Genomic DNA, 27,651 nt, shown 5'->3' on the forward strand with positions numbered 1-27,651 from the left:
ACATGATATAAAGCTGACATTTCAATGCTATAGTTCGAGGGGAGTTTGTGTTGAGTTGAAATGGTGTGTCGTACGAAGCGACTAAGGTAACACAAGAGAGAACGGGCAGCAGTTCCTCTGTACGACTACTACCATCTATTGGGATCACCAACCTGTCTGACCAGCGTGGTGAATATGGGCAAACTCTCCCGAGAGGCCTTTAGTCCATCAATGGACTGTTATATGCTGTTGATTATTCGTAAGCATCATCATCATCATCATTCTCACATCAACCCATTACCGGCCCACTACAGAGCACGGATCTCCTCCCACAATGAGAAGGGGTTAAGGCCGTGGTCCACTACTCTGGCCCAGTGCGGATTGGGTGACTCCACACACCTTTGAGAACATTATGTAGAACTCTCAGGCATGCAGGCATGCATTTCCTCACGATGTTTTCCTTCACCGTTGAAGCAAGTGATATTTTTAATTATTCAAAACACACATAACTTAGAAAAGTCAGAGGGGCGTGATTCGAACTCAACCCCCGGAAAGTGAAGTCAAGCTCCTACCTAATGCGCTATCACCACTTATAATAAACAGCATGGTGGGTCTAAACTGTATCTTTTTCTGCTATGAGTTAGGAAGCTTATGCTCGACTGAGGGGCATTCGTGGGGTCATAATAATACTCTATCACTTAACAAAGTACAAGTACTAGGTACTCAGAGAAAGAAACAACAAAAAGTACTTTAAATTCATTACACCGCAAGAAAAGGGTCTTTAGAAAGCGCCCTTTCTCCCTGAGGCTAAACAGAAAATGAGAAATACTGGCGTTTCTGTTGTAAATTAAAATTGGCTGTCGTCTCAATGCTTGTGTTTTTTTTCTGAGTAACCACCCTTAAAGCAAGGATAGAATTTTATTAACTGACTTAAGGAGAAGGTTATATGTTAGGCAATATGTATTTTTTACTGATACTGTAATCCCATGGAAATCTAAGGAAATCCTTAAATTTAATAGTGTAAGGATTAATAGTATAAGGATTAAATAGTATAAGGATAGAAGAAATTATAAATTACACCACACAGATTTTCCTGCCTTCCGCGAAATATAGAAAATGAAGCTTAATTTTCATAATATATCATGGATTTCCGCAAAGTAACGTCATGTTCTATCCAATTTTTTGAAACATTAACGACTTTAAATTTTTATTTTTTTCATGACTATACTCAAAAAAAAGGGTTGCGACTCTTGCCGCAGTGTGGAAACAACTTTAGAATATTTTTCGTATATTATTACAAATGCTAAACACTCTTCATCACCAGCTAATAAAGTTCATACAATGTAGCACAAATCTGAAATATCAGATCTTTTGAATTGCACATAAACAAGTCCTCGCAGATCATCGACTGCTCGCAAGATCATAATATTTATATTTTATGAGTTATTTGAAGTAGGGCTGCCACTTCATATTACCATTACCGGCCCACTACAGGGGATCTGTGCCCTGTAGTGGACCAGTTCTCACAATGAGAAGGGGTTAAGGGGGTCCACCACGCTGGCCCAGTGCGGATTGGTGGACTCCACACACCTTTGAGAACATTATGGAGAATTCTCAGGCATGCAGGTTACCTCACAATGTTTTCCTTCACCGTTGAAGCAAGTGATATTTTAATTAGTTAAAACGCATATAACTTTGAAAAGTTCAAGGTGTGGGTGTGAATACGAGTTTGAATCCCAGGCACCCAGCCTGGGATTCAAACTCGCCCCCCCTGTGAAGTCGAGCGAAGTGAAGTCGAGCTCCTACTCACTGGGAATGGCAATATGCATTTTAAAATATTAACCTCTCCTGCAGGGCTAGCACGGGCAGGGGATAAAATGATATCCCCTGACTGACAATGATATATCCTGAAGGGATATAATAAGAGTGTCCACTTGCTAAAGCGTGGGAACATGGAATAGGAAAAGTTTACACTCGGTCATTATTACCCATGTGTTATTTGGATATTATTTCCACTTGTGCGCCAGTGCTTTGAAAGTTGATAAAGCTGTGGGAGAAGATAAATTTTTATCCTTTCCCCGGGAATATAATTGTCTCCTGCCCATGCTAGCCGAGCAGAGGTCCTATAGCCTATATCCACGTATACTAATCGAACCGTTTAAAACTAATGTTCATTAGTGCGAGGTTTCCATTATTATAACTGCCATTTTTTCTGCCAGCTGAATTTATTGTGGTCTCTTGTTTAGAAGGAAACCTCGTATTTAGTTTTACCTCAATGGATCAGATACCAAACCAGGTTTCAAAAGGGATATTCAAATAAAATAGTTTTGAGTTTTTTTTAAGTTTAAAATGTGGCAACCCTATCTATAAGTGAAGTGTGCCAGAAATAACTAACGATCTTGGTATTTCAATACGTCCAGCAATTTCGTTGTTCTATGATATTCTTTTGTTTATGCTTTAGCATTATTCTCAGATCTTTGGCTGGATCGAATTAAGTCGTGACCTTTAAATAATTCTCAAATCAAATCAAATCAAATCAAATCCTTTTATTTGCATAAAACATTGTAGGTATACATGTTTAGTCATAATATATGACATGCAAATCTTAATTTAAACAAATTCATTTATGTAATAATTAATAAAACATCAAAATAAATAAAATCAAAATAATCGGCTGAATATAATAAAATTTCATTAATTTTACTGTATGGAGCAATAAACTTGGGATGTCAAGTAAAAAATAACTAAACTAATAATTATATTTTATTATCCAAGAACTCTTTTACCGAGTAATAGCATTTATCAACCAACCAGTCACGTAATTTTGCCTTGAATTTCAAAAATGGCAAATCTTTAATAGCTATAGGCAATTTGTTGTAAATCAAAATCATATTATGATAACAACTTTTAGAACCGAGTGCTGTGTTACATCGCGGGTAGAATATTTTATTTCGGTAACGGGTATTGAAAGGTACAATATTTCCGCATATTTCAAAAAAATCACTTCTGTACCTTTTTACGAAGCATGCTGATTCTAAAATGTAGATACCTGGCAGCGTTAGTAATTTGAGAGATTTAAAGAGCGGCTTGCATGATTGCATAGGACCTTTGTTGCATATGGCCCGAATACACTTCTTTTGTATTAAAAATATTCTATTGACTTCAGGAGCATTTCCCCAAAGCATAATCCCGTACCGCATACTGGATGCAACGTACCCATGATATGCCAGTAATGCTGTACTTTGATTAGCAATTTTTGAAATTCTTCTGAGAGCAAATACAAACTTATTGATTTTAGTGCATATAGTTTCAATATTAGCTCTCCAAGTACAAAATTCGTCTAATTGCATACCCAAAAATGTTATAATAGATGCTTGTTCTATATTCTCATTAGCACATGTCACAGTATTATTGTTTATAGTCATTTTTCTATTTCTAAATGTCATAAATTTAGTTTTTCTTAAATTTAAATTTAGATTATTATATAGAAGCCATTCATGTATGTCACCTAGAACTTTACTTATTTCTGGTGAATTGTCAGTTTTTTGTTTACATGGTACTATAACAGACACGTCATCTGCAAACATAACACATTTATGTTTAGTGCAATCAGGAAGATCGTTGATGTATATCAGAAATAGGAGTGGCCCAAGAACACTACCCTGCGGTACACCAAAGGAATTTATTTCAAGCTCTGAGCAAAACTTCGTCAATACCTGTTTCTCATTTAGCCTTGATATTTCAACAAGCTGTTTTCTATCTTTTAAATAACTTTGTAACCATGAAATACATGGCCCTCGTAGGCCATAATACTCGCATTTTTTCAATAGCAAGCCGTGTGAAACATAATCAAAAGCCTTCGACATATCACAAAAAATAGTACAAACAGGATTTCCTTTATCGATAAGAGAAATTATGTTCTTAATTAACATAAAAACTGCCATGTTGGTGGATTTCTCTTTTTGGAAACCATTTTGTTCGTTCCTTATAACTCTATGTTTCATCATGAAGCTACTAATTCGTTTGTGCATTGCTCGTTCAAATATTTTAGAAAAAACTGAAACGAGTGAAATTGGACGATAATTATTTATTTCCGTAAAACAACCTCTTTTATGAAGGGGTTTAACTATAGTCGTGGTGAGGTTTGAAGGGAATGTGCCACTTGTAAAAGACAAATTGATTAAAATACACAATATTGGCGAAATTTCAACTACTACAGACTTTAAAACTTTAGTATTTATACCATCTATACCAACCGAATTTGTATTTCTCAGCGATCGTACGATAGATTTTATTTCATACAAACTACATGGTTCTAGAAATATGGTTTCACTCACCTGATTTCGATTTAAAGTCATTCTATTAGCAGTTAGTAGTTTTGATTTATTAGTGGAGTCAATAAACACCTTATTAAATGAACGAGCAATTTCGATTGGATTTCGGATTCTGACATTATGATGTACTATTTCATCTAGTCCTTTTAGCTGATTGTAAAAGTTGTTTTCCCTTCCTTTTATGACCTCCCAAGTGGCTTTACACCTATTCGACGATGACGCAATATATGATTTATGTAAAGTTTTTTGAGCTTGATTGATACAATGTCTAAATATTTTGTTGAAAGTTAAATAGTGTTTTTTATCGTCTCCTTTTTTTTGCTTATAACTCCTATATCTTAATTTTCTTTTAGTCTTAGACGATATCTTTAGTCCACTTGTTAGCCATTTTGTTAATTTAGGGCGATTTATACGTTTAATTGAAATTTCAGGAAAGCAAAGTCTATAAAATAAAGTAAATTCATTCAAGAAATTATTAAAAATGTCGTTAAAATCACATTCCTCCCTTACATCGTCAATAACCTGTTTCCAGGATAGAGCTTGCATGCATTGCCTAAATTTTTTTATATTATCTTGACTATAGTCTCTTATCGTCATAAAGTAATGTGTCAAAAATACAGGTTTGCTATTTACTTTAAAACTTATTGTTTGGCAAGTGTTGTGATCTGATAGCTCAGATTGAAAAACTGCTGATGAGACTCCTTGTATATTACTAGCAATATGGTCTATACACGTGTTGCGCCTAGTTGGTTCTTTAATGTGGCACTTAATATTGTAATTTTCTAGTAACATGGTTAATTGTTTCGAAGTCTTAGTTTCAGCTAATAAGTCAATATTTAGGTCTCCTGCGATAATTATGCGTTTTTTGCTATGTTTTAACTTGTCAAGTGTTACATCTAATTTGTCAAAAAATATTTTTATGTCAGAATTCGGAATACGATATAGACATATAATTATACAATTAAAATCGGTCAATTCAATAGCACAACACTCAAAAACGTAATTTTTAGCTATTTCTTTTATAAATAACAATTCCTTAGTTTTTAAACCAGCTCTTGTGAAAATACACACTCCACCTCTTTTCACGTCTCTGGAATAGCTTGCTACAAGCTTAAAGTTTTGAAGTTTAGCATTTGATTCAGATCCAGATCTTATAAAAGTTTCCGACAAGCATACAACATCTGCATTAATACTATAATCGCTTAATTCATCCAGAAAGATTTCTAGTAAGTTAATTTTATTTAGATAGCCCGCTATGTTTTGGTGCATAATAGTGCTAGTGTAACTTGCATTATTAGTCGGCACGAAAGGAACGAAAGGAATCCATTGGTTTTGTTGTAGTTGTTCTGGGCATAACTTTGAAATAGTATGGAATGGTTCCCGGTTTTTTGATGTTTAAATTACAATTAGTATCAGTATTTAACTTAGGTATTTTAGTTTTGTTATCTTTTATAAAATAGAAGGGTATGGTACCTGGTTGGTGGATATTACTAACTCTCCGTAAGCAAGTCTTTTTGTTGAAATTTAAAATATAATTTTTATAATAGTCAGCATAGTCAATAGTCATATTAATTTTTTTACAAACATCTGAAAAATAATCTTGGCGGTTATAGTATTCATAATTTAGGTTAACAAATTGTACATTTTTGTAGTTATTAGAATACAATTTCAACATGTTATTCAACCTGACTTCGTTGAGGTAACGATTCCGTATTATGCTCATTAAAACAATATTGACTGTACTTCCAAGTGTATTTAGAATTGCACCTATATCAATTCCTAACTTGGTAGGGTTACAATCATTTTCCCCCAAACATAAAATTACTTTATCATGAGCTTGTATATTTGAATTTTTGCAACATTTGATAAACTCTTCAGTACGCGCATAAGGTTTAGTAATTGATTGTATAAGATATTTTTCATATGTAGAGTCTTGCCTAGAGTGAGCTAAGTTAGACGCAAAATCGATGCATTGCTGTGTTCCAAAGATCCAAATAGTTTTGCACGTTTGTTCATTTGATTTGTCAACTCTAGGTAGAGTATCCTTTCTTATGTTCTTGGAAATAAACCCAGGATTTCCGCCAATGGTTTTCTGAAGAGTACATTTATTTTCCCCAATATTTAAATTGTTATTTCCACTGCTTTCTCTATCTGATTTTACATTTATTCCAGACGAAGTACATTGATTTTTATTTCTTTCAATTTGATCTAAGCACTGTGAGTTATTTTCTACGTTTGAAAGTGTTATCGGAGTCAGAGCAGAAGATTTACCCTTACTCCCCTTCTTTTTTTTTACACTCATCGGTGATGTGGATATTTGTTTGTACCTTGCATGTTTCATCTCTAACTCTTGAATATAGCTTTTTAATTTACTATTTTCTGAAAGAAGCAATTCTATTTCTTGATGTGAGCTTTGTAATTCCCCCTGTAATATGCCTAATTTGTGCTTGAGCTCCTCAATTTGCAAACTACCTGCTCTTATAGATAGGTCAGGAACTGAATGCGTTGAGTCATCTAGTGATATATAGTTATCATTTTGGGAGTCTAGCGACGATGTAGAATATCTTCGCTTTTTTCTTCTAGTTATGTTATTATTTATCGATAGATCAAGCGACATTATTAATGCGTTTTAGTTAAGAAAAAGGAAAAGAAAAAAAAAAAAAAAAAGTAATTAGACGGCGTGGAAGCGGTCCGCGGTCAAGGTTCGAACGCACGGTTTCATACAAAAATATGAGGCACTTTCCAATGGGCCATTGATTAACTATAATAATTAGTCAAATTGTACACTGGTTAATGCGGTATACTGCAATAATATTAATAAATGTAGTATGATGAGCTGCCATCTATCGATAACTTTTCCAATTACGCTGTACGAGTATGAACTGTCAATAAAGTTTACGCGATCATCGTTAGATGTCACACAAGTTGATTTTATTTTTGTCAGCTGATTGGTGGATCGTCGTTTCGCTAGTATAAATCAAATTTATACAGTGCTTTTAACGGCCACTTATTGTCTAAAAATCCTAACCAACAACATAATCACTTGTGTAAACTGTTTATTTGTATTATATTTATTCAAGAAATACTATGGATATGAGATTATTAACAAATTAGTGTTATAAGTTCACTTATATCTTAATTCCACTGGTCACATATTTTTGCTAATTATAGAATTTTCCCTGTACATATAACGTTGCTAACAATTTCACTAAGTAATTACACCTCACTGATCACTTTAATGTCTTTTTTGAACATTATAACAGCTTTAGAATATTTTTCGTTGGTATAAAACACGGACACAATGTTTACAATAGCAGCAGCGCCATCTCTCCCTCTCACTATATACTTTGTTCTGTCGCATTGATAATGCTAAACTATAGCTTTCTTAAGATGATAGATGTAGGGACATTTATAATGCCGTAGAAGACGCGATTTAAATGAAACTAAAGTTTATTTGTTTAAATAGACCTATATGAGGAACCCTTGATACGTACAAACCAATGTTTCGATAGCAATGAGGTGACTTCAATCATTAACTTAGAGGTAAAGCGAGGGATTCAAATCCTCTTTGGTCTTACTCGCTTAGTCTTTTGTGTTAGTAACCCACAAAATACTGGGTCAAGTATTATTTTTGTTACCACCATCTCACAGTCTAATTTATAATTATTATTGATCTTCAATTCAAAATTTGCATTGAATTGCAATTTATTGCAATGAATACCTAAACTTTAATAGCAATGCTTTATAATTGAAAAATGTCGAAACACTACAAAATAAGATTAAGAAAATAAGTATTTTTCTAACGAATTAAAAGTTCAACTTTTTTGGTTGTTTTTGAAGCCAGTGAAATAAAACTCGTTAATTTGTAAGGCTGTGTAGGTAGAAAATATTAAAAATAACTCAACAAACTACTTTTATTTGTATTTATTCAATATTTCTATGTTACATGCACCACGTACAAGCACCATTTTGAGGCCATTTTGAGTTCAAAAAGATTTGCATATAGACAAAGTGCTGCTCCCACTCACATTTTGAACCCCACCCATGTATTTTTAACCATCGCCTCAAAAAATACTCATCGAATCGAAAACCCTCCACTTTTTTAAGAAAATAAAAATACGAAAATGCTGTTAGAAAATAACTAAGTTATCGGATTAAACTGAAGCATAATCTTTTAATTTTTCTGCACGGATGACATGTTTTACGCACCGGCAAATATTATGTCAACCGTAATTAAACTAATTCGTCGATACTTTTATACGCGATGAAGACACATCCTGAACAGCTGTTATTAATATTTCCAAATCTAGTAAGGAAGCCCCTACAGCGACTTCTTACAGTGATGCAATCGCAAAACGACCGCAATACAGTCGCGTCGCTGTCGCTGGTCGTATACCATAGAACGTAATGACGATTTTGCATCGATACTATCGCAATAAAGACGCGATTCAACATCATTATACAAGGCTACAAAAAATAAGTAACTCGTTTACAGGAAATTGCATACAATTTTACATTAAATTACCATTGGACATGTTGGAAATGTCTCTTATATAGTTCAATTTGCATCTGTCGCCATCATCTCACTATACGAATTACTATGTTAATGAACGAATTTAAAGTACTATCTATGCTATGGGTCTATTTAAAGAAAAAAATAATGGATAAATGAAAAAAAAAAAAATTGTCTTTGACTATCGATACAGTTGTGTATCAATCGTCAATGGATACCGTAAGTAGTAGTAGAGCTTTTGTGTCAGAGCTCGTCCGGAGTAGAACTATCGCCGTGCTTATTTCTGCCGCTAAGCAACTTTGTTGCAATGCTGTATTCCGCTCAAAAGGGCTTGGTTGCCGGTGTAATTACAGGCACATGAGGCTAAACACCTTTGCCTCAAATTGATGGACACAGGGCGACATGTTGCTGGAAGTGCTTCATGCATGCTCTGTGAAATATTGCCCTGTTTTTAGGCGACAGTTTTCCACTTTTCATCCGATCGGCCATCTGCTTGGTCTGTCAATTATTACTACAAAAAACCTCTCCCGCTCTACTCCAGTCAACGCGCTGGGCGAGCACAGTTGCGCGTTTGCTAATAATTCTATGCGATTGTATAGCTTCTGTCGCACGTTTGATGCAACAAACCCTTAGAAATAGCGATCCAGATGCGTCTTAACGAAACGCGTATTGAATAGCGATTCGATACGCGTAAAGTCGACTTCGGCGACTTTAGCAGCGGTAAGTCGCCTTGATCGACCTCCCTTGGTATCATTCTTATCTAGCTGATGCTAGTGACTTTGCTGCACTTCTTTCCATGTTTTTTTTTCTAAATAGCCCGGAAGCCGTTAAGTTTCAAACGTGCTAGCAGTATTACTTATCAGCTTTAATTACGTTTTTTTATAAATCCTAGCCTATGTAACTCTCCGTCTTTGCAACTAACTCTATGCCAAAAATTAAGTTCATTCACCATCATGTCAACCCACTACATTGTCCCCTCCAACAAAAGAGAAGCGGTTAACGCCGAAGTCCACCACGCTGGCCCAGTGTGGATTGGTGGACTCCACTCACCTTTAGAGAACATTATGGAGAACTCTCAGACATGCAGGTTTCCTCACAATGTTTTCTGTCACCGATGATGCATGTGATATTCTAATTGTTAAAAACGCACATAACTTAGAAAAGATAGATTTTCGTGTGTCACTGTACCATCACTAATCACAAACACACTTTCACATTTATAAAATTATTTAGGATGTGTGTGCAAGCTATATGAAAATAGTTGAGCTAGTTCAAAACTGCCTCTTCCAGCAGACGTCAGAAGTGTTCTGCATTTCAGCATCCCAGCCGCTGCGAAATTTACATATGAAAGAATCTCGTTTCATTTGCCAGTTGAGTAACAAAATATCTTGTTTGCAAAGCAGCTGACGCGTGTCGACTGTGCGAAAGTTCAAAGAAATAAATATGTTTGATTTAACATGATATAATGATAACAAGGATTGTTTTGAAAAGTGTTTTAACTACTTCGGTATAAAAAAGGGAATATTTATAAGGCAAAGGTAAAGGCCTATGCAGCCAAATATAGTTACCATTAACGACAAGAAATAAGATAGGTAAACATCAAAATCATCTAAATAGATATCAATCACTCAATTTTTATTTTGCTTGAATTTACCTACATCATCTTTACATCATCATCCTGCCAATCTTGGCAAATGAATGACAAATTTTAGCAAGTTTTGATATTAAATAACAAGTCACATTTAAATTAATTACAAGTAAAAAAAAAAAGGATAGGATATCATCTAAGAAGTTATTAGTAGTTAATAGTATCTAAGTAGTTTGTACGGAAAAATTGCAATTCTCAGTTTTTTATTTTTAACAATACCTAACAGATCCTTCCATTACGTAAATATTAGTTTTGTGCGCTTCAGCGAGAAATAATCTCCAGTGAAATTAAATAAAAGTTGGTAAAAAGACGACCTCCCTGGTGAAGTGGTGAGCGCTGCGGTTTTGAGTGGGAGGACTCAGGTTCGAGCCCCGCAGGGGAAATTTGGGTAATCAGAATTTCTGAATTTGATGTCGGTATGATGTCGCGTAGAAACCGATTAGGCTACCCCTAATCGGTTTCTCTAGTTTAATATAATGGCCAAAACCCTATCAGTACAGCCCGTTACTATCTTAGACTGCTTCATCACTTACCAACAGGTGTGATTGTAGTCATGGGCCATTTTAAAGTGGAATAAAAAAAAGATCACTTGGCCTAATCAAGTAAGACTTGTAATCAAGTCGTCGCATGTAATGTGAATAAAAAGGCCCCAGATTTCCAGTCCTAACACCAAGTTCCCTTTATGAGAACATTTACTTTAACTTACCACAACATAAATAAACATCACTCACCTCAAAGCGTTCAAATTACGTGTACAATTTCGGAAATAACCCATTTGTTTTCACCCTTTACCGAAAGCGGCGTGCCAATTTCGTCGTAAACGAGCCTTGCAATTCCTTAGCTTTCAATTTCGTCCACGACCATCGTTTCAGTTTATTAAATAAAACCTTAAAAAGGGCGTGATAAATCTCATGAACCACACTACCAATTATTAACCAACCATTATATTTCGAAATGTCATTGGGATCATCATCATCACTAACCCATCACGGGCCCACTACCGGGTTTTCTCCCACAACGAGAAGAGTTTAGGGCGCTACGCTGGCCCATTACGGTTTAGTACGCTTCACACGCCTTCAAGAACATTATAGATAACTCACAGGCAAGCAGGCTTTCTCACGATGTTTTCCTTCACCGTTAAAGCATTTAGTATTTGATCCTTTAAACCGAAAAAAAAAAGTTAAGTTAGAGGTGCGTGCTGGGAGTCAAACTCAGCCCCCCAAAAGTGAAGACAAAGTCCTACCTACTGGGCTATCGCCGCTTCAATGAAACTAAGTAATGAGAAGGAATTGATTGCTTGTCCAAAGAAAAATCACTTCAATCCGAAAGTTGGGATGTAATTAAGAATAGCAGATTGCCGATACTAGGGAGATAAATCTTTTGCTCAAATCATCCTTGTAATTTGGTCGTAAAAGCGAAAGAATCGTCCACGATTTTTATTCAATTTTTAACATTCAATCTTACAAAAGGCAAACGAATTATAAAACTCTCGCAGTTCATTAAATAAAGATATTTCTTTCTTCTTTTCCAGATGACGTTATTGTGATCTCTATTAAAGTGTCTTGACTGAGGTACTTATGAAGCGCAAATTATGTGTGACACCATCGTTCACGTGTGACGACGATATGGAGGAGTTGAATGTGGTAAGGAACTACCTATTAAAATATTAATTTTGTCTTCCATTTAAAGGTTAAGTATATATCTAATAAGAAGTGATGCTGCATGCTTATCGAGACGTCAAGTTGCTGGAAATATCAAAGAGACCTTGATAGATTTGCATTTACACGAGCCGGATACTCCTCAGTGTTGCCAAAGTTTTTTTTTATTACTCCAAAAATCATTAAAATTGTATTGTGGTAAGTAAAATACACAGCTTAGTAAAATTGTTTTTTTGTTCAAATTGACCAGGTATTTTTTGAGAAGACCGCGTTCAAAACACAGAAAACTGATTTAAGAGTTTATTGATGGATGATGATACGAGTAGCTTGCTGAAGAAATATTTGCTGAAAAACTAATGGTTATTTATGCAACTGTTGTACAATAAGGGGTATTAAAAACACAAGTGTGGGTTTAAATACCTAATTATTAACAATTGCATAAAATACTTTATCTACTCCAATCATATAAAACCTTTATATAATATTCTGAAACATGGCTTATGGTATGTATGGTCATTATGACATTGGGTGTTTTAATTTTGGAAATAAGCTTACAGGTTTCAAATTGAGTAGATAAATTAAAATTATTGCATAGATACTGTATATTATACGCCTATGACAAAAGATAATCTATAACTACAATCAAAACTCCGTATACTGTTTGATAAAGTCAAAAATAATCAGTGCATTGATTTAAAATATTTACACCATGGTGGATGAGTACTACATTGACGGCCGACTGGCGCAGTGGGCAGCGAACCTGCTTTCTGAGCCGTGGCCGTGGGTTCGATTCCCACAACTGGAAAATGTTTGTGTGATGAACATGAATGTTTTTCAGTGTCTGGGTGTTTATCTGTATATTATAAGTAATTATGTGTATTATATTTATAGAAATATTCATCAGTCATCTTAGTACCCATAACACAAGCTATGCTTACTTTGGGGCTATGTGGCGATGTGTGTAATGTCGTAGTATATTTATTTATTTATTTTATTTATAAGAGTATTTCTTCAAATGTATAAAATAGTAGTCACGACAAGCAGATAGGCTTGATGTATCAAAAGTGCTTATAGAGAATAATAAATAAATCTTTAATTTGAGTTTTATATATTTTTTTTATCCCTAAGTACCACAGAAACAGGAATTAATATTAGAGTCAGCTAAAGTAAAGAAAGGAAGATGCGAAGTCAGAAAATACAATACATAATAATATCCCAAAAGGTGAATTTTTGTTTAATAACTCATAAATAAATGTGACAAGTTATTATTATTAGTTTAGATTACCTAGAGATAGTTAAATATTAAGGCTGTCTATGGAACCTACTACAATAAATAACAAACAAACGTTAATCAGCCATGCTACCTAATTCTAATTCTGTCTTCTCTTGCTCGTTTAAAGAAGGTTCATGAACATTCGTAAGTGGAGACTCTCCACCGTCTTCATCCAATCTACATTTATGGATTTTTAAAAACTCCTCATGAGCATTGAGTGCAAGTCTTCGTTCTTTTCCTTCAGCCAAAGTACTCTCCCAAGAGAAAGAAAACTTATAAGGATTTTCCCGCACTGTCTTGCTAACAGTCTCCTTTAAGTTATCATAGTCTTCTAAATAAGTTTTTTTGAGATTCGCCCTATCATCACCCAGATAACTTTTTTTTACTTTGACTTCTTTCTTTATCGCTTCCGGAAATAAAATAGCAACTGTGTCATTGAAAATAGTTTTTTGATTTTTCATAATTTCTAACATCCTTCTCTCTTTCTCTAAGCGTTGCGCTTCTAGTTCCCTTAGTGGTTTTTCATGTTCAATTAGTTCAGCTCTGTTTATCCTCTTTTTGACGGCAATTGTTTTTTCTATAAGTTTCTGAATAATCATCTGCCATCTTTCTTCTGGACCAATGACTTTAAGTTTTAGTTGCCGCCTGTACTCAGCCTCTTCTTCAAGTTTTTTGTCTTCTTCTTCCCTCAACCTACGTTTTTCTTCTTCCTTTAAAGCTAATAGCTCACCTTCTTTTCGCTTGATTTCAAGTAAAATTTCAGGATTATTTCTCATCCATTCATCTTGCCATTCTATGAAAGTATTCATTACTTTCAACTCTCTGATAATCATGTTTTCTGTACGCCCTATATAGGCTGGATTTTCAATCATAAATATGGGGGGGTATAGAAACATCCTGAAAGACCCATTGATATCACTAACCCCGATAATATTCTTGGCTAAAGGAAGCGTGTGCAAACTTACACCTGTGAGCATGTTGCCAGATAATGTTTGAATAGATATGGGCTGATCACTTCTTAATAAAAGGTCCCAAGTTTCTAAATCTCCTTCAGAGGTCGTAAAGAACAACAAACTGGGTTTATACAGCGACCATACCCCATCGGTCAACCGACAAGGTCGCTTTTTCCAAATAATTGGTCGAGTTTTTAATTTATCTGACCATATAGCAAAAATTTTTCCACCTACTGTCATCGTAATGTGGCTAATAAATGGGTTTTTCTGCGTTCTCGTTAAAGCGCCGTCGTGAATATGACAACTAAACATTACATCGCAATACTCAGAGTTCACTACTTCGCCTGTATTGAACTCGTGTCCTTCCCATGTTATTTTTGACAACTCACCATGCTGTGTTCCACAGTAAAGTATTGTATTTATTTCAGTTTCACTTTGTGGTATGATTTCACATGTAAAGTATTTCCTCCCTGTCCCTGTATTTCTTGGAATGTAAGTAAATTTCATTACTGGGGGATTCATACCAAAACTTTGAAGGGGCAAAGTTTGTGGATGACCAGCCACGCCTAAGTGAATCTTATAACAAGGTTGTAAATTACGATCCAACACTCTATACGGAGAAAAGTCAACAAGTAAACCCGAAGGCCTTCTTAATACTCTTTTGGATTTTTTTACTTTCTTACCTTGAAATAATGTTACATTTTCAACAGACAAACTCCAAATCAATATTAGACCATCCTCTGACCCAGCAAAAAAGATCATTGATTTTCTTAAATCGTTCATCATCATACTCTTTCCGGTAGTCGTAACGTTAAAGTTGGGCGATAGCCAATTAATAGCGGTAATAGCTCCATAGTGGCTGGTCAATAAATTGCTTAAAGCAGTATACTGAACAATAGATTTATCTTGCACATTTTTCATCCACCCCATGTGAGAATTCATTGCAATTCGATATTTCTCCCTTTTTTCACTCAGTACTTCTAATTTATCGACATTTTCTAACTTATTTGTTATATCCCAAACAATAACTTGACCATTAATACATCCACCTATCAGAATATTTTCATCAAATGGACAAAAAGAAAGTACTTTGACCTCACGCGGAGCTTCTAAAGTAAGCTTTGGTAATAAACTATCAATGTGACTCCAAATTAATACAGGATTAATCCCATAAACAGCTCTTTGTATAGGATCAGGACGAGACCCTAAATTTTTCATTACAGTTGGTGATCCATCAGCATAAGAAATAGCAACAATTCCAGACCACATCGGGTGAAAAACTGAGCTGGATATGTATTTATCTTTAGCTCTTACATCTGTAAAGCACACGTATTCTTCAAAGGTCATAGTATCATAAATGTCAACTGCCTTCTTCGCAACTAGATTTGGATAATCATTACTATACATATCCATTACTGTATTTAGTTCAATGATTGAATCCATTTCCGATACCTTTTCACTAATAAAGTTATTTATCATTTTTATATAGGACGGTCGGCGCATGCGTCTGAAAGCATTTTTATAAGCCTGTAGGCCAATTTCATCAGGTGGTTCTTTGTGTTCTTCATCATCCTCGTCAGAGCTTTCTTTTTCTTCAGGCAGTTCTTTATCTTTTACTTTATCTTGTCCAGCATCTCCGCCGGCTTCAGTATCAGTAATAGTAACTTTGCCTAAAGCATCGGCAATTGACTGAGTCCACATATTTTGTGGATATCGTAACACAGTCTGCGCAGAGTTATTTATTGTACTAGGCGCAGCCTGACAAGCGGTGTCAACTCTTTGCCGAAATATATTATTAAACTTTTGCCTATATGGTGTTAGTTCTATTAAACCATCTCGAACGGAATTTGTATCTCTTATGTTAAATTTCTTAGGTTCGTATACCTTAGGAAACTTAGCTTTTACTTCTATTTCCAATAATGGTCGTGTGTTAATTGGCCTTAATTCTGTTAATTCAACTTCACTTCCTAAACTTTTCCAAGGTCTAGGTTTCTTATTCACTGCTTTTTCTAATTTTTTTTGTTGTCTTTTTATGAATTTATCAGATTGCTGTTTACAATGGTCCCTCGCTTCTGGGGTTAGACACACGTAAAATTCATCATCGTCTTTCGATTCATCAACAATATATCCCATCAGCACCAAGTCATCCGCATAATTTTGTAAATGTTCTCTTAAAGGAAAAAATTCTGACTCTTCATTACCCAGTTCGATGCATTCACTTATTTTTTCTTTTTCAACTAATTTCCATGGATTCTGAGCAATTATATGAGTACCAATCACCATTTCGATATGTATTTGTGTTTCCTCCCCAATTACTACTTTGAACACCCCTTCAACATCGTAATTGGGTATAAATCGCTTTCTCTGAGGTAAAGGTGGTGGAGCTATCATTTCCCTGTCAGCTCCTTTTTCTGTAACAATTATTTTATAATAAAGATAAAATCTATTTGCCTATTTATTATTGCAGTGACATTCCCCTCAAATATTTTTTTCATATTTTGACAAGTTGTCTATTGCTTAAATCCTTTTTCTATAGATTTTGAAATATAAATAAAGATACGACAGAAATTTAAATTTGTTAAAGAGTAGTATTTTAATGTGCCTCCTATTAAAATATAATATAATATATATATCATTAATTTGATACGTTGCTAATATCCCCAAAAACATACATGACATAGTCCTTACTTGCTAACCTTGAATGTGACCCTAAGAAAACTGAAAGCCGATGAGTTGAATTCTACATATTTTTCATAGTTAACTTGTATAGTATAATTTTTGAATATTTAGTTAAATGGTTTAATAACATAAACAAAATTCGATAAGCTTTAGTCTAAAAAATTACAACAAATAGAGAAGAATTTAGCTAGAAGAATTTAGCTAGCAAATAGAAATAACCCCGGAATTAGGTAATAAAATAATCACCATTATCCAGCGAACGAAAACAACGTTATCATGATCGTCACCTCAACCGATTCACGTCCACGGTTGGACATAGACAGTTTGTTAGGGACCATGTATATAATGATATCTATAAATTAATAATCATTTCCTTTCCTTTGTGACTCTGTTAAATTCTTATTTATACTTAGCTAGCTGTTGCCAGCGATTTCGTCTGCGTTTGATGTGGCATTAAATTTAGTTGTAGATCTAAAAAATTTAAAGTATTCAGTATCGCTAAGCCTTAAATGTGGGGTTTGCTGCTGTCCACTGAGGAGTTCTGTCCTCTATCTCCAACCACAGTTTGGGCAAAAGTAAACACATATTATAACCTCAATAGTACAAAAATAACTATTTGAATTGGTTAAAATTTATCGGAGTTATAGTGTAAAATCGTCAAACACTCATCCCCTCTCCCAAAGGAACCGAGCTTAATTTTGGGATAAAAAGTATCCTATATTACTTCTAACACTTCCAAAAATATGTGTACAAAGTTTCATGAGGATCAGTTAAGTAGTTTTTTCGTGAAAGCGTAACAAACAAACTTACGTTGACATTTATAATATTAAGTAGGGATAGAGATAGGGATAGTTAGTAGGGATATGGATAGGGATTGTTAATAATTTTAGGATTCGTGTTTTCAGACTAGCTAACTAAATTTGGTGTCAACTGAGATAGTGAAGCGGCCTGCAGATGAGGTAATGCTTCTTGTATTTGTAAAAACCGCTTTTATAGTGACGCGAGCCTTCATTTCGAACCAAGAGCATCGTAATTCGTAGTTGAACATGCAAGCCAGTAGACCCACGAGAACGTTATTTGATATAACGTGTAAATGAAAAGCGAAATAATACTTCACAGGATTTAGAGGTACATTATTTACCTTCTCTGAGTTTTATCTGTGAAACCGAAACGTTAATAGTTTTTAATTAAACCACTGCCATCGTTTTTACTGGAAGAAATCAGATACAGACAGCATCATAAGCATAATTAAAATAATTAGTGTCTCCTGTCACTGTATTAGGAGCGTTTCGCGTAGCGTAGGTACTATGTCAGTCAGTCATGTGTCAGTCTTTTATCTTCAAAAGGGTTGTTATAAGTCAACAATTGGAATGTTTTGAATTAGTTTGCAAAAGTAAAATAGTTTCTGTAAACTTTGAAATCAAAATAAGCATATTTATTTCACAGGGTAATTCCTTACTAAATAAACTTATGCAACCCTTAGCAGTATTTCGTAATTGGGTTACACGTTGTATACAAAACATGTTTCAGTGAAATATGATCTCATTGTTAAATACGCATATGCAATAAATCACACTGAATGCACTTTATATGCAGTCAGACTGTTTATTGTCCTGGTTTCCATAATTAAGCGGCGTGGATGGTTGCATTAATTAAAATCAGCATTGGCGTATTCGTTTGCCAATAGATGAAACTGATGCTAACGAGTCAACAATATAACGAACCCTTGTATATTTTAACTATTACATCTAGCTATTCTATTCATTTATATACTAATATTATGAAGCTAAAGAGTTTGTTTGGTAGAACTCTCTAATCAGGAACTACTGGTTTGTGTTGAATAATCTATTTAATGAGGAAGGTTAGTGTGAAGGACAGATAAGATTACGCTACGGCCAATATTAGAGGAGCAACAGTGAATAAAGTCGCGATAGCTGGAAAATTATTCCTTTTGGGAGCTTCCGATGAGTGCGATTCGTAGAAGGTTAAAGTGATTATGAGGTAAGTTCTTTTCTTTTATCTTGACATAATGTAAACAAAGTTACATGATGACCAGTCAAATATTTTAGGCGTAAATGCGTAACTAACACTCTCATACGCATTAATAATATTATTCTGTATAATATGTGGAATTTTTCACCCATTCTAACACTGATTTAATATATTATTTTTACTGCTGCATTTAAGCATAAAACTTATAGATATAGTTATAGATATACACCTATGCTGCTACAGTTAGTTTGTTCAACTACGTTATAGTAGATCCTAGATTTAATTAACCGGTATAAAATTGTTAGGGTATTTTTGTTAAGGAATTCTCAACAAAAGACTAGTTATAGAATTAAAATTAAGAATATCAGTGTCTGTGTAATAGTCATGTCAGTGTCAGAGAGACTGGTACATGTTTTTTGTGTCAATTTCTGTATTAAATAAATTAATATAAAGACAATAGCAAGAGATATTTGGTTTTCAACAACAATCTCTCTGACACTGACATGACAATGACACTGATATTCTTCATTTGAACTATATGACAAACCGTGTCTTAGCTAATTGGCTTGATCTCACTCTCAGGGCTAATCAAGGTAACCCAGGAGACAACGGCTATTTTCTAACTATTTACTATCTTCTCCCTAACTTCCTAACTCTTGCTCCAGTTCCAACAAAGCTATTATGTATCTCAGTTGACACCAATTTCAGCTAGCCACTGTGCAAAAGCGGAGAAGCGGTGATAGCCTAGTGGGTAAGGCTTAAGCGAGTTCGAGCCCCGAATCCACTGAATTTTCGGAATCATGTCAGTTTTAATTTAATCAATATTAATATCGCTTGCTTTAAACGGTGATAGAATACATCGTAAGGAAACCTGCATCCCTGAGAGTTCTCCATAATGTTCTCAACAGCGTGTAAAGTCAACCGCACTTGACCTGCGTCATAGACTGCGGCCTAAACCATTCTGAGGGGTGCCCTGTAGTGGGCTGGTATTCAGTAATGGGTTAACCCATGATGATGATGAATTGTATCTGCCAACCAATTTGCAAAAATTTCCTCAGTAAATAGCTAAATTCGTTGTCAACTGAAATACGGTGTCGGTCTGCAGGTCCTGATAAATAGGACTGATGTGATTAAAAATCTCGCCAAACTGCATTGAAGCGGAATAAAAGGCAAGTGGCTTTAAGTATACCTGCTTCATCTTCACGCTTTTCCACCACATCCTCATCGTAGCTGGAATCTGAAGAATGCTCTTGAATTTGTTTAGACTGTTTAGACTCTTCGTCACTTTCCGAATCACTCATTTCGTCTGAAATCAGAAATAAGGAACATGCTTCAGAACTTTATAACTCGTCTTACTCATTTAAAACGCACTATATTTGTGAAATATAGCTAAGCCACCACGACAGGACATGTCGCCTGGCAGATGTGAAATATTGAAACAATTTTGTTTTAAAAAATTACTATCATTCATACATTCAGCCAATTGACGTCCACAGCCGGACGTAGGTCTTTTGTAGGCAGCTCCAAAATCCACGGTCCCGGGCTGCTTGTTTCTACCTGCCTGATGTTGTCCGTCTACATTATTGGGGGCCAATAAGGTAGACTTACTTACTTACTTACTTTACTTACTTATACGTTTACCGATGCGGGGTCCATCGGTTCTCCTAGCTATGTGCCCTACCTATTACTTCAGCTTCGCGACTGCTGAGCTATGTTGGTTACTCTAGATCTTCTTCTCGGTAACTTTGTATGATCCATCATACAAAGTTATAAAAGATAGAAAAATATGTATGAAAGGGAATCGATAAACATGTAAAAAAATAAGAGTGAATAGGCATCTCCTAAGCAAACGCGCTCCATCTTAGGCCGCATCATAACTTATTTTCGGGTGTGGTAGCAGTCGGTGGGGTGCATAGAGGGTATAAAAAGGGTATGCACAGGGTATGCAGATGATATGTAATGAAGAAAATCTACAGTACGAGTTAAAAAAAACTTAAGGATAGGCATTGAAAGAGTTATAAAAAGCCTACTCTTAAGTATTTATAACTAGTACTGGAGATTTTCTTCATTTTATATCATCTGCATACCCTGTGCATACCCTTTTTATACCCTCTATGCACCCCGACGACTGCAACCACACCCGAGCATAGATTCTATAGATCTAAAAAAAGAGCATTATTAAAAAAACTATTAGAAGTAGTACTAAACTATTTAGAGTAGTTTAACAAAACGCGTCTTTGTACAAGGAGACCCTTTAACTAGAAAGCATAACTTAAGTACCTAGCACTGTATATTGAATTAATATAACCTACAACATACCAAATAGTTTGAACCTTCTCTGTTGGTTTGATGTATTCAACGCCGTATAATATTCAGGATATGTTTAGTATTGTACTAATCCCAGACTAGTTGATAAACAAACGTTAGTTGCCAAGCAAACTTGTTGTTTGTACGCAAGCGCTACAATTTAGGGCGCAACACAAAACTTCGCGACGTTGCAAGTTTTGGTCCACTACAAAACAAGTTTCCTCTCAGAATAACAATTAGAATCACTTTTATGTGGAGATTGTATTTATGAATTGTCTCAAATCATTAGTCCACCAAGCTAGCTAAGTGTGGATTAGTAGACTTTACGCGTCATCGAGAGCACGTTTTCCTTCGCCTCTAAAGAAAGTAAAAAGAAAGAAAATCCATCTATCTTAGTTAATATTTAATTCCTTAGAACGCACATAATGCCGAAAGTTAGAGGTGCCAAAGGGACAAACTCTATATCCCCACATGGAAAGCCGAACTATATGATATAATGAATCAAGAGTAAGCTTATTCTAAGATAATCAAAAAAAAACCCTTCCTCTTCTCTCAAAGCTTCGTATTTCCAACGAAAACAATTCCCCAACGACGTTCTCAAAGGCAAAAAATGCATGAACACAAAATATTCTTTATTTTCCTCAAACTTCTAATCAATAACAGCAGTGAGCCAATTCTTTATGATCCATACAAGGTTTTTGTGCAAAATACATCCAGTACCGTTGACGATCGTCAAGGGAAACACTCGACCATAAAAAGAAAGACGACTGGCCGAAATCGCGTCGCTGGTTCCTGCTTTGAGAATGCGCCTCGGACCGTTTGTGTGTACACCCTTTACGTATATCAGTGATACGGCAAGAGGCTAGCTAACTAAAATGGGGAAAGTTTTTTCTTCAATGTCAGTAAGTTTTGGTACTATTGTTACTTCTCCTCTACTAATCGAAAATCAAGTCAAGTTAAATACACTTATTTATCTCTTCTCTTCAATTATAAGTTGCAATTACAATTTTGAAGACTTCCAGGCGCAGTGTTCGTAAAAAGTGGCAGATCATGGGTGCGATCCCAATCGATAGCAATTTAGGAGTTTTAAATTTCATAATTCCCTCCGGTCTGGTCTGGTTCGAAGGCTTCGGGCATGGCTGGTTAGAATCCTCCCCACAGAGATTACGGTTATGCATCAACACTTCCCCCCAGATGCAAGAGAAAGCTTGTAGTGAAATAAATATGTAAATAAACATCATCATATGAACCCATTGACGACAGGGCACGGGTCTCCTCCCACAATGCGAAGTGGTTAAGGCCGTAGTCCAAAACACTGGCCCAGTGCTGATTGGTGGACTCTACACATCTTTGTTCTCAAAGGTAATTAACATAATATCTGCTCGCAGCTCCGCCCGCTGTTAGTTTTCGCGTGCACTTTTGCTGCGTTATAGAAAGACGAACCAAAAATCTCTCTTACGCATTAATAATGTTCATAGAAAGTTTTTCGGTATAAAAATTATAAATAAAGGAATAAAAAAAAAAATATATTTCTAAAAATTACAATAATCAACTGCTAGTGGTCTCCACACTAGGTAGCCTGTATCGTGGAGAACATGAATGACTATTTATATTGTTTAACAAAGGACTGGAAGACTTCCTTTTATGATCTAAATATTTATATATTATAGGTACCAAGATCAAGCAGATAATTAATTAATTAATTATCATAATAATATATTATATCTTAGTTCAAAAAACCTCCTGACCTCTTTGACCTCGACCTCGCTTCGCTTATTTTATAATGTGCAACTTATTAAATTTGGCTCGGCATTTAATTAATATCGCACCGAGGAGACATAAAGCCAATATTATAATTAGTATAGTTTACTTTTGTTATGTTTCTATTCTGCATATTAAAAAGCAACCCATTACCGGCCCACTACAGAGCACGGGTTTACTCCTACAATGAAAAGGGGTTAAGGCCGTAGTCCACCACGCTAGTTATATACATGCACTCTATTATAATTACTTATTAATAAGAAGAAAGAAGAAGAAAAAGTCTTTATTGCACATACAAATATAAAATCAGGTTAACAAAAAAAAAATAAAAAACTATACATATGCACAAAGGCGGTCTTATCGCTTGAAGCGATCTCCTCCAGACAACCTTTGGTTGAAGAAACATTAGAGAAAACGGGATAGTGCAATAATTAAATTGTGCTAATTATAAACATTACATACTAATACTACATATATATAGTAAAACATATATATTTATATATTTGTATATAAATATCAATATATATATATATCAATTTATAAACTTAAATACATATTACTATATAAACATACACATAAAATACATAGATATTTTGCTACATACTAGACAGGAAATAGTCTTTTAACCGTGATTTAAAGATGCTTAATGATTTGGACTGTCTTATATCCCTTGGCAGCTCATTCCATAAATTAACCACCTTTACCGTAAAAGAATTGCCATACGCCAACGAACGACTAGCAGGAACGTGTAACAAGCTGTCGTTATTAGCTCGCAGATTTAAGTGAACATTGCTACCAAGAAAGGTGAATCGCTCTTTCAAATATGGTGGAGTTTGCGGATAATATAAAATGGAGTAAAGGAGAGAAAGAGCGTGTAAGTTTCTACGAGAACGAATTGGTAGCCACTTCAATTGAGCACGATACTGAGACACATGATCAAATTTACGTATGCCGAAAATGAACCGTATACACAAGTTTTGCAGCCTCTCAAGTTTGTTTAGCATGGTCTCAGATAAATCCAAATAGCAGACATCTGCATAATCCAAAATAGGCAGTAATAATGTATTAGCTAAAAGAATTTTAGTTTTAATAGGTAAAAAGTTTTTCCACCGCCCCAAACACCGAACAGCACCAAAAATTTTGCGACTCATTTGAGAAACGTGTGGTACCCAAGACATAGTATTATCTATAATGAGTTCAAGATTCCTGACCGAAGTACTAATCGGAATAGCCGTACCATCAAAGAGAACTGGCGGTAAACTATTATACAATATGGAAGAAAGGAAATTACTACTGCCTATAATAGTTACTTGAGATTTATCTGCATTTACCCGAAGACCAAAGGATCGACACCAAGCCGTTATATTATTCAAATCAGTATTGAGAGATTCAATCGCATATGCAAGATCATCAATGGTCGCCGAAACATAAATCTGCAAGTCATCAGCGTATAAATGATAGGACGAAGATATAACAGAGGAAATCGAATTTATATAGATAGAAAAAAGAAGAGGAGAGAGAACACCGCCTTGAGGCACTCCAGAAGTAAGAGAAATGAAGGAAGATAATTTATGATCCAACCGTACACACTGTTGTCGATTACGTACATATCCCTGAAACCAGTTGACAACAAGTGGTGACAAATTTATCATCCTCAAGACAGCCAAAAGCAAGTCAATAATTTACACCTAACATAATATTCCACCAATCCGACTACGACCTAACCCTTCTCATTGTGGGAATAGACCCGTGCCTTGTAATGGGCCGTTATTGGGTTGATATCATGATGATAATAGTCGGAACACCATTCACATGTCCTTTTTATTCGTCACAATCTGCCACAACGTGTTAGTTTCCCACTGCTGATGCCAAACTTCTTTTTCCAACACTATTTTCGTCTGACCCATGCGTTCGTGCTTCGTGGCTGAGAACTCCTGTTCCTATTGATTTCTCAGCTATTTATTTATTTATTTATTCGTAATAAACAGCGTTACAATAAAAATATATTTATAAATAGTTTCACTTAAATCTAAAGCCACAAAGATTGCATAAATATAAGATTTTGAAAAAGATACGGTCTCGGATTTAACATAAAAAGAATTGGGCATTTTGAATAAACAAATATGTAAAAGAGTTAATAATACATTGAACAAAACTTTGAACAAAACGTAAAGAAGCAAAGAAAACAATTAAGACTAATCTATCAAAAAATTAAAAAAAAATCTTAATTCATTTCAAGTAGGCCTACTTTATAAGCACTTTTGAAACGTCAAGTACCTATCTCTGTTTGTAGTGACTCTACCACCGGTTCGGAAAGCAGATTCTACTGAGAAGAGCCGACAAGAAACTCAGTAGTGGCTCTTTCCCAACATCAACATGTACAATCATTTTTCTATCTTGCGGGAGATGAGAACGAAGCTGGCTGCTTCCAATCTACCTTGTCATTAAGAAATTCATCAAATGTATAGTAACCTCGCTGTATTAGATGTGTTTTTACACTATTTTTAAATGTATGCAACGGTAGGTCCAGAATTACTTTAGGTATCATGTTGTAAAAGCGTATACTCAGCCCCACAAAGGAGTTCTGCACCTTTCGCAGACGATATGCAGATATCTTATTTATGTCCGTTTCTGGTTAGTCGATTGTTAATATCAATCAGCTTTTTGTTTATAAAGAGTAATAATAAAAACAATCAGACAAAAATGTATTCGTCGCAATAAATAAATAAATATACTACGACAATACACACATCGCCATCTAGCCCCAAAGTAAACATAGCTTGTGTTATGGGTACTAAGATGACTGATGAATATTTTTATGAATAATATACATCAAAACTTTTAATTTACAGATAAACACCCAGACACTGAATAACATTCATGTTCACAACACAACACAAACCTTTTCCAGTTGTGGGAATCGAACCCACGGCCTTGGACTCAGAAAGCAGGGTCGCTGCCCACGGCGCCAGTCGGCCGTCAAATATAGAGGAACGCTTCGTGATGCTAATAGGGGCTTAAACTATCTTCAACCGTTCCCATGTAGATACCATTCGGGTTTAAAGTTGTAACAGATGAACAAACTCGTGCTCTATAGATTCGTTTTAACCATTTTGGTAAAGGAACACAAAACCGATTTGAAAGATTATTAAAAGCATCTGAGAACTGGCTGGCATATGGCAGTTTAAATCTACTTCTTTGTTTAGATTTGAAGTACCACTTCACTACTTTTACCTTTTGTCAAACACCAGCCCGGCTTAGTCCTTGGGTTCTAACACTACAAGTACACTGATTCATGCTTTTGTTTGTGAAATCGCCCGAAAAGCGAAGGGTCGCGACGTTGCCAAAGGGCCTGAAATTACTTGGATGTTTCAAAGTGTGACTCCTATATTACATGTGTGTGGCATAAACGTTTTTGACATTCCTACGTTATTATATGTCTAAGCGACTTTATAATACTTGACTAGCAGCAGTAGCTTTCTATAGCAGTAGCAGAGCTTTTTGTGACAGAGCTCGTCCGGGGAAGTACTACCGCTACGTTTTTTTTCTGCGGCCAGATAGCATTGCCGGTCCACAAGACGTGGTTGGCACTGTTATTTTAGGTATCTGTGACTTAAAACCTACCCCTCAGGTTGATGAATACACGGCGAAGGGTTAGAAAATAAAGCGCGTGGCTTGTGGACGTCGCTGTTATCGCAAAGTCGCTCAAGCGACTATAATTTCGATAGAACACAGGGCGAAGTGTTCGAAAATAAAGCGTACAGCTTGTAGTCGTTTAGTCGCTCAAGCGTCTATAAATTTGATGTCAACTAAAATAGCTGTATTATTTACAGGCAGCTTTGTCACGCCGGAAAGAGTCCGCGGCGCCGCTGACAGCAGAGAGGGATGGTGCGATTTTCCGCCACCCTCTCTCGTATCCCCTCGCCTTGGTGCTGCGACTTCGGGTTTTGCAGGTAGGTTTTTTCCGAGGGGTCTAGTTTACGCTTTAATAAGATGATTCTGAAGGTAATTTTTGAGCTGACTGCTTCCAACTTGTTATTAAGAAATGTGTCAATTGTATAGTTAACTCGCTGTAATAAATGTGTTTTAACACATTGTTTAAAACGAATGCATTGGTATACCCTGAACTACCTCCGGAATTATGTTATAAAAGCGTAAACTCCACCCCACAAAATTGACTTCTGCAGCTCCCGCGTTAAAAGTGTAAATTGATATAGAGATAACACTAATTTAAGCAGACCTCTTTAACATTTTAATCGTATCTAGTATATATAGATCTTCGATTGAATTATTGTAATTCGTAACCCAAAAATTTTTTCAAACTAAAAAAATTTATAATCTTTTTATAAAAGACAAATTTTTGATTTCCCCTGCCGGAATTCGAACCCGGGACCTCCTGCTAATTTACAGCGCTCACCGTTGCGCGAGGGAGGTCGACAAAACTGCCAAAAAAATACAAAAAACAAAAAAGTTTCCCGTGAAGCTGCCGTCCTGTGCAGAAACGGACTCCCCATTGCTCGTTAGGAAATAGCTCTCTACCTATATAAGCCACGA

At 35.4% G+C, this 27,651-nt stretch overlaps 1 protein-coding gene across 1 annotated transcript in view; it reads left to right on the forward strand.

The window, feature by feature from the left end:
- Positions 1-27,651, forward strand: part of LOC120626595 — a 72,502-nt gene that overhangs the window by 31,686 nt on the left and 13,165 nt on the right. Inside the window, exons 2-3 of the mRNA XM_039894152.1 lie at positions 12,006-12,117; positions 26,931-27,050. Coding sequence (XP_039750086.1) covers positions 12,052-12,117; positions 26,931-27,050 — 186 coding nt within the window. The 5' untranslated portion in view covers positions 12,006-12,051. The remainder of the gene's footprint in view (positions 1-12,005; positions 12,118-26,930; positions 27,051-27,651) is intronic.

Source organism: Pararge aegeria, chromosome 9, assembly GCF_905163445.1.
Source record: "Pararge aegeria chromosome 9, ilParAegt1.1, whole genome shotgun sequence".
NCBI lineage: Eukaryota > Metazoa > Arthropoda > Insecta > Lepidoptera > Nymphalidae > Pararge > Pararge aegeria.